The 15575-nt window shown below is 40.1% G+C and overlaps 1 protein-coding gene across 2 annotated transcripts in view; it reads left to right on the top strand.

The window, feature by feature from the left end:
• The first annotated feature begins 230 nt into the window (after positions 1-230).
• MYOCD (myocardin) overlaps positions 231-15575 on the top strand; it is a 104239-nt gene continuing 88894 nt past the window's right edge. Inside the window, exon 1 of one of the 2 annotated variants that reach the window (XM_021676086.2) lies at positions 231-446. In XM_021676086.2, the coding sequence (XP_021531761.2) occupies positions 392-446 (55 nt within the window). In that variant the 5' untranslated portion in view covers positions 231-391. The remainder of the gene's footprint in view (positions 447-15575) is intronic. The other variant, XM_064378283.1, reaches the window with a different exon arrangement.

Here is a 15575-nt window from a genome sequence, read left to right as displayed (position 1 = left end):
TCGCCTCTCCTGATTGGCTGAGCGCCTGTCAGTAGTAAAGAGTATCGGGTGGCAAAGTTGGGACCTTCATAAAGGCGTGGTGGCGATTCTCCGCAATCGCCGGCAGCCTATGACATCAGCCAGGAACGCCCGGGATGCCGCTGCTCCCGGCCAACCTCCGAGGAGGAGGAGGGTCCCGCCGGCTAAGAGTTAATTAGCCCCGCACGGCGAGGGGGGAGGCGCCAGTTTTCTGGGGACACTGGCTGCCACTGTACTCCTACCCAGGGGAGCTCACGGAGAGTTGGATGAATTCTGGGTTGTTAGCTGCGGTCAGCTGGGCTCCCGGGAGCCTGTTGCTGGTGGAGAACAGGGGGCGCCTGGCCAAGGGACCAGCGGCTTGCTGAGCCTCAACATGACACTTCTGGGGTCTGAGCATTCCTTGCTGATTAGGAGCAAGTTCAGATCAGGTAGGGCTAAGGCATTTAGCATTTCTTCTTGAACTTTCCTCTTCTGCCATTCTCAACTCTAGAACTGCTTTCCAATAAATGTTTCCAAGCCTGCCAGGTCTACCTCAACTCTATTCCCCAAAAGCACATCGTGGAAGCAAAGAATTTTATTTGACTTTTGGGGGCCCTTTGTGTCTTCCGTTGTAAGTGCTTTTGGGTGGTCGAGTGTGGTTGTTTTTTTGTAAAAAAGGCCAATCCTTTTATTTTATTTTCTCTTATTTTCTCTGTATCTGTGAATAGAAATTTTGGAGGGGTACATTGAGAAGGGGCAACTTTGGAAATGAACAAATAAGGGATTTCAAGTTTGGACGCTGCGTAATATCAATTATGATCGCTGAGAAGATGAACCTGATGTTTGTGTGTTAGGTACAGGGATCATTTAAAATGTAGCTAATCCAAACAAATGTATTTCCCAAAAAAAGTCACTTGGGGGAAGTAAAAATAGCAAATTTGGAGCACACCAAGTATTCAAAATGACATCACTGTAGAAAAAAAAAGAAAGCCCAGTGCCACAAATATTTTTTCCCAAACCATCTGATATTTATAAATGGAGAATTTCCCCCCAAATTTCTGTGTTAGTGGCACATGGAGAAACTTCTCAAAGGACGCTGAGTGGAGGTGAGTGGAAGGGAGAGACGGGAGCTCTAACTGCTTCTCAAGAAGGGTTTGTGCACGCGGCCATGGAAGGTGTCTGTGTGGGTCTCCACATTTAAACAAATCAACACTTGACTTCTGAAGTTATTTTTCGGTAGCTTTGTGTATAATGTTGGCTTTAGAAAACTGGTTAACAACACACTCAATAATGTAGAACTTCTACTTAGATTGGTTACTTTTATGAGAACTCTGATGCGAACATGACGTAACAGGTGTCAGAAAGATACAGGCTTAGTTTGCTAAGCTTTCTTAGCCCTTCTACATGGGGCCAACTCAATTGTTTCACGTGTGATGGATGTTTCAAAAAGGAAAAATGTAGCTGCTGGGAGGTAAGGTTCATCTGTGACTTTCTTAGATGCCCTTGGTTTGTAGATGCCTGTGGGGTCAACTGGAGATTTTCTTAGGATCTTCACTGTTGACGCAAGTTGAAAACTCAAGAGCTTAGGCGGTCACAAGCCTCGCTGCCCCTGACGCTCTGGGATGAGTCTGCCAGCCACCGGGGTCGGTAGCGGATTAAGTCCTGCCTTTCCATGGTGAGGTGAGGCAGTTGATCTTTTAATTAGCTAGCGACCTCACCGCTGCTTTGTATTTGGTCAAAACTGCAAGGCAACACTGCCACCTTTCTGAAGAAGAGAGGATGTAGATTTGTTTTGTATGAAGCTGCATTCATTTCAGATGTTTCCTTGCCAGTTGAAATGTGGAGGGTCTGGGCGTGCTGGTTTGTCTCTAAAAGGATTTGGTGATGTACTTGATAGTAGACTTGCAAAACACCTATCGATCCCTCCTTCAGCTGAAGTGCAGTGGAGAGGAAAGGCAGCGTTTGCATCACTCCCAACTTCCATTTCAGTGGATTTGTGGAGTCCTGGTGTCTCCTAAGTAGACCCTGAAAACCCTGATCCGGGAGCTTCAGAGAATTCCAGCCTCACTTTTTAAAAAAGTTGTGCAGGCTTTTGTGTCAAAAGGAAAGGTGGCTTTGGGAAAACATGATATCAAAGCAGAAGCAGGCATCTTTAATCCTCCCATCACTGATAAACAGGGAATCTGGAGTCTGAGATGCAAGCGTTGATAGTCTCTTGACAGACAGGAGAAAAAACAAGTGGAATGTAAGACTTAGAAAATGTAATGTTTGAATGGTGGTTATCCTTTCTGGATGTAATTACTACTGTGGCTGCACCAGCACTGAGGTGACAGCGTGCTGACAGTAGGGCCTCTCTTTAAGAGAACGCCTTTTATTTTGTCACTAACAATGAATAAGTGCCTCGACTTTATTTTGATTTCTCACTCTCTTTCACTATTTTCCCTTCTCCTTCATCATCTTCTTCTCCTCCTCCTCTTTCATAAGCAACTCAAACTGTAAACTCATAAAACTGTTTTGATATCACCGTGAATATTTGCTTTGATAGCAGATCATGGTATTATGTATTCCATTAAATAAATGCAATGAAATTGTTCTCTGATTACAGCAACAGACTCACTGTGACAGGGTTTGTTTATAAGTGAGCAGATAACTGCTTTTACTCTGAAATCATCATTGATGTCAGCCATGACCGATCAACTTTCTATAAGCTGTAGTTCAGTGACCTCGTGATTAAGGACAAAATTATGCTACAGCAGCAGTAAACTCTGAAAGTTTACATGTATAAACATGTTTGGTGATATAAACTCATTTGAGAAGCCAAAGGGTGTCCTGGTTGAATGCATGGGTCTCAGGGTCAGACTTGCTGGGTTTTTAATATTAATCTCTACTTATTAGCTGCATGACCTTGAACGTTAGGTAAATTACATAATGCTCTGTGCCTCAACTTGCTTCCCCTGAAAATGAGGATGATTATAGGGTCATTGTGAGAATAAAGTGTGAAGTAGAGAACTTCTAAAACGCCCAGCCCTTAGAAAGCTCCTACAAAACATTTTTCTATTATTAATATTGATGTACAGTGGGACCCACAGTTGGTAACTTGCTCTCTCTCATTCTGTTATTTCGTCGGTAAACGTCGGGGTTGTATTGGGCAATTCCCTAGACCTCTTTGGTAGCATTCTATGGTTCTCTGGAAACACGTAGAGATTGGCTGGGACAAACATAACTGTGATTGCGCCCTGTGGCAATTGCGCGTGATGGAGAGGCAGTTTACATGAATGTAGTGATTTGCGTTGATTTTAAACTAACCACATTTGTACAGTTTTTAATCTTCTCATGTTGTTTATTCAATATCTAATCAGTGTCACTATCAACAGTTCTCCCCAGTATCACTCCTCGTGTTCTACAAAACACCGGGGGACGTACGTATGTGTGTCACGCACAGACACACACAGTCCTCAGACACGAAAGAACAAAAGTGGAAAGAGAGGTCCATGAAGGGATGTTGCTTCTAAAGAACCATTGCGTTTCTTTGGCTCCTCTCTTTTTTTCCCACTTCCCCATCTTAAACAGAGGGCAAGTCTAGCAACTGCCATGACCTTCACCCCACCCCCCACAAATATAACCTTGTCGGGCTTAGCAAATAAAAATACAGAATGCCCAATCCAATGTGAATTTCCAAGCGATAATTATTACTCTTTTTTGACTATATAGCGGTACTCAGGACATACTTTTCTCTGAAATCCAAATTTCACTGGGCCCTCTGTATTCTTTTTGGCAACACCACCTACAATCTGAGTGGTTTTTGATCAACACTTTCTGTGGCCCCATCCAATATCCTATCAAGCTCTTGAGATTCTCCAGGTCCCCAAGCACGCCCCAAAATGCAAAACTTGTATTTTAGGCACTAAAGCAGAAGACTCCAAATGGGGAGGGGATACCACGAGAGTGAACCCCAGCTTATGAGTGAGGAAGAACGTGGGAGCTTCCCCTCTGCTCTCTGGTCATCTGGCAAGGAGGAAGATAAGCTCAACGGGCTGGCCGGTGCTCGGGAAGCAGAGGCTCCAGACGTTGGTGCTATGGTTAAAAGAAGGCAGGGAACAGGCAAAGCAGGTGCTCAAGAGGCTGTGGCTGAACTCAGGTAGCAGGACCCCCCACACCGTTCTTCTACTCCAAGAGCACCCAGGATCAAGCCTCTGGTGCCTGTAATTGGTTGCTTGTCCTTTCAGAGAGGGCAAGGGACATCTCAGCAGGACCCTGCACACATCTCTATCCATTCTCCATCCTTCAGACAACCTAAAAGGACTACTGATTCCTACTTTAAGGTATATCCTCAACATCTCTGGCACTGAATTCTCTGTCTCAGGAATTGAGGTTAGACTAAGAGGTAGATCCCCCTAAGATTTTTATCATAATGGACACTATTGAAGAAATTTTCACCATGAGCTCAAGAGAAGCCGGGGCTATCTACCTTTATTATCAATTAGTTTTCTAGTTTAGAACAAATAATTTAACCTACATGAGTACCTTTCTCATAATATGTAACACTTACGTATGTATATATAATTTAATTGACCTTTTTAGATCTCATTTTTAATCTTCTACAAAATGGAAAGTTTTGACTGGTTCATATTTGAAGTGGCTTTTAGCTCTAAGATTCAATACTTTTCCAAGGGAATGGCCCTAAATATTTTTGTAAATGCCTGATCAAAACATTACCATATGAGAATACAATTTAATGGACCTTAAAAAATGAACATATTTTCATTTCTGCATGGGAATTTAAAAGTTAAAAAAACATTTGGGATCTGGCTCAAGTCACCCGCTTGAGACCATTGCTCTCGCCCCAATTCCAGCTGTATTAGATTCGCTCACAGCCCCCACCCCTTCCCTCACCATCTTAATCACTATAGCAAGAACCCCAGCCCCCCACCTTCCCTGCCCTAGTTTTATCCACAGCTATTATCACTAATGGACAGACTAAGCCTTTTGTTTGTTTATTTGCTTATTATTTGTCCGTAACAGCAGAAATTATTACTTGTTTGTTTGCTTTTTACTGTTTTTATTCTCTAGCACCTAACACTGCTTGGCACAGAGAAGGCACGCATTAAATATACGTTGAATAAATATGTTATATTCTTCCTCCAAAGCCTATTCAAAAACAATAAAAACAAACAATATAGGTTTATTGTTAGGCATGTATTTATGTGAACAACAACTAGAACAAAAAGGAGAGGAGTGACTCTAAACACAAAAGTCAAGCCGGGCACGGTGGCTCATGCCTGTAATCCCAGCACTTTAGGAGGCTAAGGTGGGCAGATCACCTGAGGTTGAGAGTTCGAGACCAGCCTAACCAACATAGAGAAACGCTGTCTCTACTAAAACTACAAAATTAGCTGGGTATGGTGGCACATGCCTGTATTCCCAGCTACTAGGGAGGCTGAGGCAGGAGAATTGCTTGAACCCAGGAGGCGGAGGTTTTGGTGAGCTAAGATTGTGCCACTGCACTCCAGCCTGGGTAACAAGAGCAAAACTCTGTCTCAAAAAAAAAAAAAAACTCAAAGTCATAGCACAGTGGGAGAGGCTAAATGAGAAGGTAGGGGTCTAGCCCAAAGGTAAGAAGCAGGCTATTCCTGTTGTTCTTAGGTTAGGCCATAGCTGTGTACATGTGTTATTAAGCAAATTAATTAAACAAAGGTCATCTCTGGCTCAATGACGATAGTGTGACCGTGTCTCATGAACCAAGCATTGTGATTAATTCAATTCTGTGTATCCAAGCTACTTTTTAAAAAAAATATATATCAATTATTTAAGACCAGGGAGAGTGGCATTTGTCTTTTATCTGCTACAGCATATGACAGAAACAGTTAGCAAGATTGTGTCAAATTGACTTAAACCAGATTGAATGTACTCTACTCTAATTGGATTAAATTGGAGACTAACAGAAGTGCAGGGCAGAAACAAAATGCTCCACCCAAGGTTAGAATTCTGCATGCTTCAGAAAAGCTGAACCTGAATAGGAGATGGTGGAACACTCCGTTTTTCATTTCCTTTATTTTCATCTAATTAGTAAGGCTTCCGGAGCATCTAATGGATGGTGAACAGGTATCCCACATTTCTGTTCAGATCGAGGAGGAGCCAGCAGGTGCATTTCTCTGCCTTCGTGGTCCCATTCCTTCTGTCCTGTGGGCCGAGTCACAGTGGGAGCCTATCTGGGACTCCAAGGTCTTGGGAATATGTTTATATTTCCAGGGCTCTCTAGGCCTCTGTTTCCATATTGGTAAAATGACTCATGGTCTTCACATTCTCATAACTCTATGAGGGAAAGATCTTTATGGAATTATTAAGGATTTCTTTCTGAAAAGAAAGAAATTGGTGAACCTTTATTCACTATGTGGGAATGGATTACTGGATCTGATGCCATGTGAATTGCATAAGAGTTCTTGCTTACGTGTGGAGTAGTTAAGTTTTCGATGAACACAAATAGAATTAATAACAACAACCCAATAATAGTTTTGTAGCCTTATGATTTTAGTACTTTGAATTCAATTTTATTAAGCAGGTAATGCTTATATGTTTCAGAATAGCTAATAAGTCAAGCTTTACTTAAGGAGATTTGGATCATTATTCTTTTTTCTTTTTTTTTTGGAGACAAAGTTTCACTTTTGTTGCCCAGTCTGGAGTGCAATGTTGCAATCTCGGCTCACCACAACCTCTGCCTCCCGGGTTCAAGCGATTCTCCTGCCTCAGTCTCCTGAGTAGCTGGGATTACAGGCATGCGCCACCAAGCTTGGTTAATTTTGTATTTTTAGTAGAGACAGGATTTCTCCATGCTGGTCAGGCTGGTCTCGAACTCCTGACCTCAGGTGATCTGCCCTCCTCGGCCTCCCAAAATGGATCATTATTCTTAGATAACACAGAGACAGGTGTACAATTTTTGTTAAAATAAAATGTATCATTTATACCCAAAGATTTAGAATAAATAAAGCTGTTTCCTGACTTTCATTTTTCCAGAGTGTAGCAAAAAGTTCTCTGGAACCACTGAAGGGAGAAGAATGTCTTTCTTTTCTTCTGCTGGTGATGGAAGAGAAGTTCTCTCATTTCACTTTTGGAGTACTTCTCTTACCAGCAAAATCCTTCTGACTGATAGATGTTTGCTGTATTCAGCTACCTTATATCACTAGAGAAGAAGCTGAATTCAAAGTGAATTGGATCATCTGAGGTCAGGAGTTCAAGACCAGCCTCACCAACGTGTAGAAACCCCATCTCTACTAAAAATACAAAATTGCCAGTTGTGGTGGCACATGCCTATAATCCCAGTTACTGGGGAGACTGAGGCAGAAGAATTGCTTGAACCCAGGATGTGGAGGTTGTGTTGAGCCCAGATTGTGCCATTGCACTCCACCCTGGGCAACAAGAGTGAAACTCCATCTTACCAAAAAAAAAAAATACAATACAATACAAAAAGTGAATTGAGCCACTGTAATATTGTAAAATGTATTTATTGGGTTTTCGTAGCTCTCACTTGGTACGTGCAGCAATGATTAATGGATACACAGACCCTCAAATACTTAGCACGTCTTTATTAGCAATCCCTTCCAGCACCCCAGTTTGAACTACTGCACTAAGTTTTCACTCCTCAACTTGTATCTCCTTCCCCTTGGCCTCCTAAGTGGTACAAAAGGATCGATCAGTTGTTTCTCATAAAATACAGTCAAGTAACCCCGGGCAACATCCCCATTTCACAAATGATGCGAAATGACTGGATTACCCCATAAACAATTCTGCCTTTTCTGTTTCCGGAAACACTCCCTTTAGGAAGCCTCCTGACTGGTTGGACTGGTTTTTCAATCCTAGGTAAAGTTCCACAAGAAACTTTTTGTTATTTATTTGAGGCTTACTGCCCTGTCTGGAGTTTCTAAAAAATGACTTCAAAGAAGTTAAATCCGGAAAATGCTACTCAACATTAATTGAGCAATAGTTCAATAGTTCTCCTCAATACATTTTTTTTAATTCTCTTTCTGACCTTGTCCAGGTACACAAAGATTTTTATAATGGGATAATCAGAGTATATACATAAGTTTATACTCAGCCTTTTTATCAGTTAGTATAATGGCACAAATATTTTTCAAGCTGCTGCATAGCAACATAATTTTTGCTTTAAAGACTGTATAATAAGCCAATTACAGTGGCTCACACCTATAATCCCAGCACTTTGGGAGGCCAAGGTGGGCAGATCATGAGATCAAGAGATTGAGACCATCCTGGGCAACATAGTGAATCCCCATCTCTACTGAAAACACAGAAATTAGCTGGGCATGGTGGCATACGCCTGTGGTCCTGGCTACTCAGGAGGCTGAGGCAGGAGAATTGCTTGAACCCGGGAGGCATAAGTTGCGGTGAGCCAAAATCATGCCACTGCACTCCAGCTTGCCGACAGAGCGAGACTCCATCTCCAAAAAAAAAAAAAAGATTGCATAATTTTCCCCCAAGTGAGTGTACAGTAATTTACTAAACCTTTTCCACTTGCATTGGAAAATTAAGCCAGTTATAATCTTTATATTATAAATAACACTACTATGAAAATCTGCATATATAACATTACTGTGAAATCCTTCATGCAAAGAAAGAAAATATTTTCCTTTGGATTGTTTTGTAGGATACTCATTATTTAGAGAAAATGCCTAAAAGTGGGAAGAACAGATTTGAATATTTATGAGCTGTAATGCTGGCTAGCATTTCTGGAGCACTTACAATGTAACAAATTTAGCATCAGGCCTACTTCTATTTGGCGACGAATGCTTGTACAACTAACTCAGAGCAACCTTGGGTACTTCCCCAATGTCGACTGGTAACAGATGAGCCTTTCATACCTTTTCAGTAGAGATTGAAAAAGAAAATGAGTAACAGCTGCCTAATGCCTTTGGAAACTTCCCTGTGGTCCCCTATTTAGCGACCACCTGTTAGCAAATATGACTCACGACTCATCAAAAGGGAAGAGAAGAGGACTAGGAGTTGCTGAACCTATTATCTGTGAACACCTTTATCATCTCATTTAATCCTTACAAAAATATGATTATTCCCGTCTTCTAGATGAAGAAGCTGAGGCTCAAAGATTTTAGACAACTTGGAGGCCAGGTATGAACATGCCTGTTCCACTGTACCATGATGATTATCTCTATTATAACCTACATCTCTTTTCTTTCTTTCCCCGCCCCACCCCTCAACCATACACACGCACCCGATCCCGTAGATTTAATATGCCTCTTTCTGGGTTACGACTCCGGCCGTATACACAATTACTGCTATGGCCCTTGATTTCCTACATAGTGATTTGTCAAGCTAGTTGTTCTAATACTTTACCTATAAATTACACATGCCATTCCTACAAAGTCCCAGGGTTTTTAATAAAACTTGACTTTTTAAACCTCAGTTTAATTGAGAAAAAGAAATTTGAGAAATTTTTGAAAGGCAACAAGAAGAAGAGATTTGCTCTAAGACATTAAACATAGTTCTTTAAGAAATATCTAGCAGTTAGTACCAGAAGTAAAACAGACAGTTTTTATCAGTGGATCAGAATTGTGTGTATGTGTACGCATACACATATTTACACTACATGTACATGTATACATTTATGTATATATGCATAGATTTAACCTCTGAAAACAGTGGTTCTTCAAATCCACAATAAAATATGTAATGGGTTTGTTGAGAAAATTGACTGCCTCTTTGGAAATAAATAAGTTGAGATATTTTATAATATACCTTAAAACAAATTCCATATGGATTAAAGAGCTAAGGAAACCTATAAAATATTTCAAGAAAACAGAGAAGAATAATCTTATCATCTCAGAGTAAGACAAGCCTTCCCAAGCTTGTGGCCAAGGCCAGGCTAAAATTAAAATGGACGCACTTGGTCACTTTAAACACTTTAAAACTCCACATTAAAAAATCATCAAAATAAATTTAAAGCCAAACTGTAGATTGAAAAAAATACTTGAAAATATATGTGAGGCAGGGTGCAGTGGCTCACGCCTGTAATCCCAGCACTTTGTGGGTCTGAGGTGGGTGGATCACCTGAGGTCAGGAGTTTGAGCCTGGCCAACATGGTGAAAGCCCATCTCTACTAAAAATACAATAAAAAAAAAAAAATTAGCCTGGCGTGGTGTTGTGTGCCTATAATCCCAGCTATTCAGGAGGCTGAGGCAGGAGAATCCCTTGAACCTGCGAGACAGAGGTTGCAGTGAGCCAAGATCGCACCATTGCCCTCCAGCTTGAGCAACAAGAGTGAAACTCGGTCTCAAAAAAAAAAGAAAGAAAATATATATGAGACAAAATTAATAAAAGGACTTATATGAACAATAAGATTAAAAACAAACAACCCAATGGAAAGACAATTCAAGGGGGAAAGTAATTAGTAAGCACGTGAAATATACTCTACTCACCAACATTCAAGAAAATGCAAAGGGAAAGATCTAGATACTATTTTTTTAAAACTTCAAATTAGCAAAATTTTAAAATGTTGATAATATTGAGTATTGAATAGGCATGAAGACATAGATACACATATCGTGTTGGTGAGCAATCCATACTGTAAAATCTTAACAGATACAATTTTATCATAGTTTATAATGCCTAACCTAAAAAAGATGGAACCAGCGTAAACATCACCTGTAAGGGAATGATTAATTAAATTATAACATATTCACATTATAGAATACAATAAAACACAGTGCAAAGCAAAAAGAAATGATGAAAGTCTATATGAACTGATGTGAAAAGATCTCCAAAATGTATAATTAATTTTTTAAAATGCAGGTTATAAAACAATCCAGCAACATATTTCCATTTATGTTTTTAAAAAAGTATTTATACGTAAGAACACAGGAAAAACATTTCAAAGATGTAAGTCAAACTGTTCATTATGGTATCCATGGGTACAGAGAGCAAGACCTTATCTTTCTTTAGCATTTGCATCTTTTAAAATAAAACTGTATTAGTATCTACATAACTTTTAAGTATGCCTAAAACATAAGAAGAAATTGACATCCTAATAGTGGTGGGAGAAAAACATATCTGTAAGTCTTTAATGAAGTAGGCAAAGATTTAAGTGAAGAATTAGAGGACATGAACACTAAACAAAATTTGATTACGTATTTTAATCCTCTTACCTGACATAGGATATAATTTTAGACTTAGCACCCTCTCCCTGCACACACATACCTACACGAACACACACATATACACACACAGCAAACTGACACAAGAACAGAAAACCAAACACCGTATGTTATCACTCATAGGCGGGTGTTGAACAGTTAGAACACGTGGACACAGGGAGGGGAGCATCACACACTGTGGCCAGTAGTGAGGGGCTCGGGGAGGGACAGCAGGGGTGGGGAGGGATAATGAGGGGAGAAATACCAGATATAGGTGATGGGGGGATGAAGGCAGCAAAACACCTTGCCATGTATGTACCTATGCAACAATCCTGCTGGATCTGCACATGTACCCCAGAACCTAAATTACAATTAAAAAAAAAGAGAAATGTCAACAAATTCAAAACATTGGGTTTTTTTCTTGACCATAAGACAGTGAAAAAAGAAATTTCTTTTAAAAGTTAAAAAACTTTAAGTCCAACAAGTTGGGAATCAAAACACACCACAAACACACCAAAAGTGCTAAAACACACACACATGGAAATGAAGCCTGAAAGGACCCATTCCCAAAATGATTAGCTCTGGGTGGTGAGGTTGTGAGTAATTTTTAGTTTTTCTTATGCTCTTTCTTATATTCTTTATCATGATTATCCAGTATCTCCTAGATCCTCTAAATAATAAGGAGTAACTTCCATAGCAAATCAATTGGCAGTGAGAGCTATTTGGGTTTTTTTTGTTTTTTTTTTAAAGACATGGAGGCATGGGGATGTGGGTTAACAATACAATATTTTCATAGCAGCTAAATCAGGGATTGACTGAGTCCCTGGGACGTTTAAGTTGTTCTCAAATTCTCATTAATCCTGGAGAATGCTCACACTCAAACGACAACCACTAAAACTTGCTTCTCAACTAAGAGCCGAAAACTCACAACTCTGCTATTAATTTTTATTGGAAAATCTCAATGTGTATACGTGGTACAGGCTATGCCGTCTGGCTGACTTGGCTTCAAATCCTGGCCTCCATCCTTATTGGTTGTATGATATGAACTCGAGTGCATGCTTTTAAGCTCTCAACCCGCTACTTTTCTATGTGTATGTGTGGAAACAAGAATACCTCTTTCATTGGCAATTTTGACGGCTTTAGTGGAAAAGTATATAAAAAGTTCTTGACGTAGTGCAGGGATGTGCTGATGTACTCAATAAATGGTAGATCTTTTATTCACACATGTATATTAATTATGTTTTAATTCTCACTATGCAGCCCTAAAAAAGAACAAGATCATGTCCTTTGCAGGGACATGGATGGAGCTGGAGGACATTATCTTTAGCAAACTAAGGCAAAGAACAGAAAACCAGATACCACATGTTCTCACTTATAAGTGGGAGTTAAATGATGAGAACACATGGACACATAGAGGGGAACAGCACATACTGGGGCCTGTCGGAGGGTGAAGGGTGGGAGGAGGGAGAGGATCAGGAAATATAACTAATGGGTACTAGGCTTAATACCTGGGTGATGAAATAATGGGTACAACAAACCCCCGTGACTCACGTCTGCCTATAACAAACCTGCACTTCCTGCACATGTACCCCGAACTTAAAATGAAAGTTAAAAAAAGACATTAATTCTCATATCAATGTTTATATCAATATGCTATGATATGTTAATTTACAATATTTTAAAACTATTTATGTAATTATAAGATATCATATTGATTCTAAATTAACAATGACCAGCCTCTCACGATTTTCTCTTAAGATTCGCTGCCCAGTAATGATCATTTCTTTTTACCCCAGATTGTGCTTAAGAGTTACGAAGATAATTATTGTCATTATATAATTGATATTGTATTTTACAAAGTGTTTTATATACCTATCATCACTCTCTTCCTTTCCAAAAAAAAAAAAAAAAAAACCGTTTGAAAAGTCATAATAATTACACTTATTCTCCAGAGAAGTGTGGTTTTTATTCTGGATCTGATCTTTTGATGCCTCTAAAGACAGTGCTAAGCCTTGCCTGGGTATCAGCAAGATACCGTAATGCTATGAGGACTAGCAAAGGCTCATGGCTAAGGCCAAATCCTCTTCTCTTATAATTGAGAATACTGCTGTCTAAATATAAAAAAAAAAAAAAAAAAAAAAAGAGAGAGAGAGAGAAAGAGAGCGCTCTCTCTAGAGAACAAAGTTTTGAGGATAGGCAGCAGGGAGCAGTCTGCCAAATTACAGCACCTTATATCTCTTTAATGCATTCAACTCTCTCTCTCCCACCAAAAAAGATCATAGCCATTAATAGTTTTATTTTTCTACCAATTCTGTAAGATTGCAAATTTGATTATACAGATGAGGTTACTGAGTTTCCAGAGACATTAGGAAATTGGTCCGAGGTCGTCCAGTAGATTCAGACCTAGAGGTCTCTTCTCAGGGCTTGCAAAACAAAATTGATCACATGGTCCCCCAGAGAAATGAACAATCCAGAGGAAACACAGCCTTTTCAGATAGACAGATGCCTGCCATTTAACCCATTTCTTCTCTCAACGTAATAGTCTGTCTGCGGCCGGGCGTGGTGGCTCACGCCTGTAATCCCAGCACTTTGGGAGGCCGAGGCAGGCGGATCACTAGGTCAAGAGATCGAGACCATCGTGGCCAACATGGTGAAATCCTGTCTCTACTAAAAATACAAAAATTAGCTGGGCATGGTGGCGTGCACCTGTAGTCCCAGCTACTCAGGAGGCTGAGGCAGGAGAATTGCTTGAACCCGGGAGGCGGAGGTTGCAGTGAGCCAAGATAGCGCCACTGCACTCCAGCCTGGCAACAGAGCAAGACTCCATCTCAAAAAAAAAAAAAAAAAAAAAGTCCGTCTGCTTAAAGCTTTTTCTTTTTTAAATCTTACATGGTAGCCATTTGCAATGGCTTCAAGATTGAAAGAACTAGATTAGAAGGAGAAATGGAAATTCAGCAAGTGTAACTCAGGATTGGCTGGGAGAGGAGGATAGAATGAGGCATAGGGATAGCAAAGGAATCCTTAGCTTAGCAGAAATGCAGCCTTTACAGAGGACTGTGTTTTTAACACATAGATTAGAACCTGACACTACAGAATGGCCCAGAGACAGAGAGTATTCTCAAGTGTCATGTTGTTTCAAGACCTGTGTCTAATAGTAGAGCCAGGATTATTTTCTGACAGGTAAAGCATTGTTAATATACCTACATTTAGATATATGTATATGCATATGTTTGTTATGATATATAACATATATGTAGTATGAGAGAGTTACAGATTTGTCTTGGAGGATACTCTTTGCAAGGGTATATATGATATGCTACAGTAAAACTGAGGGGAAAACTGGAGATGCTTAACCAAAAGAAAATATTTAAATACATTGAAAATGGGATTTAATGTGCACATTAAATGTGGTGTTTTCAGAGAATCATGAGATGCAAAGATGTTTACAATGCAAAAAGGAGGTTTCAAAATTGCATGTGATACAATCCCAATTCTTGAGAAATTGTAGGGTAGGTACCTTTTCCTATCCATGTTCAGGCATGTGAATCAGAAGAAAAAAAGCAAAGTGTTAGCAAGTGTTGCTTATCTCTGCAGACTTGAATTCCTATTCATTGGCTTTTCATCCTGAAACTTTTATACGTTCTTCAAATTTTCTATAATGAACATGCACTTGTTTTATAGTTAGAAAAGGCAATATATGCTTTAATAGTATAGTATATATCACAAGCTTAACTTAAGCTCTCTAAAGAACTTAAGGTTATATTCAAGAACCACAGCCCCATGGAATGAAGACTCTCCTTTCAATTTTGGAAGAACTTTTTTGCCTCATAAAATATGCCCTTTCTTCCAAGCTCTAATTCCCCTTTATAGCTAATTTTGTTTGTTTGTTTTTTCAGACAGAGTCTCACTCTGTTGCCCAGGCTGGAGTGCAGTGGCACAATCTTGGTTCACTGTAACTTCTGCCTCCCACGTTCAAGCGATTCTCCTGCCTCAGCCTCCCGAGTAGCTGGGACCATAGGTGCCACCATGTCCAGCACCATGTTGGCCAGGGTGGTCTCGAACTCCTGACCTCAAATGATCCGCCTGCCTCGGCCTCCCAAAGTGCTGGGATTACAGGTTTGAGCCACCACACCCGGCCTATAACTAATTCTTATTCAGCTACTTCATGGATGCCCATGGTTAACATCATTAATCTTCATATGGTAACTTATTAAGGCTAAAAGGGTCTTAGACCACCGTAGTTACCCTAAAGGTGAATATAATGATGTCTCTCTTACAGGGATGGGAAGCTAAGGTACAGAAAGGGTTAATGACCTGCCCAAATTTACACATAGAGCATGGCGAAGCAGGACTTGAACTCAGATCTCCTGGCACCAGTTCTGTGGCCTCTCTCGATGAACAAGCAAACACAAAAAGGGGTAA

This window comes from Aotus nancymaae, unplaced genomic scaffold, assembly GCF_030222135.1.
Source record: "Aotus nancymaae isolate 86718 unplaced genomic scaffold, 86718_ANA_hifiasm-v0.15.2.pri h1tg000018l, whole genome shotgun sequence".
Taxonomy (NCBI): Eukaryota; Metazoa; Chordata; class Mammalia; order Primates; family Aotidae; genus Aotus; species Aotus nancymaae.
The sequence above is the reverse complement of the archived record's forward strand: the minus strand, read 5'-3'. Positions and strand labels throughout refer to the sequence as shown.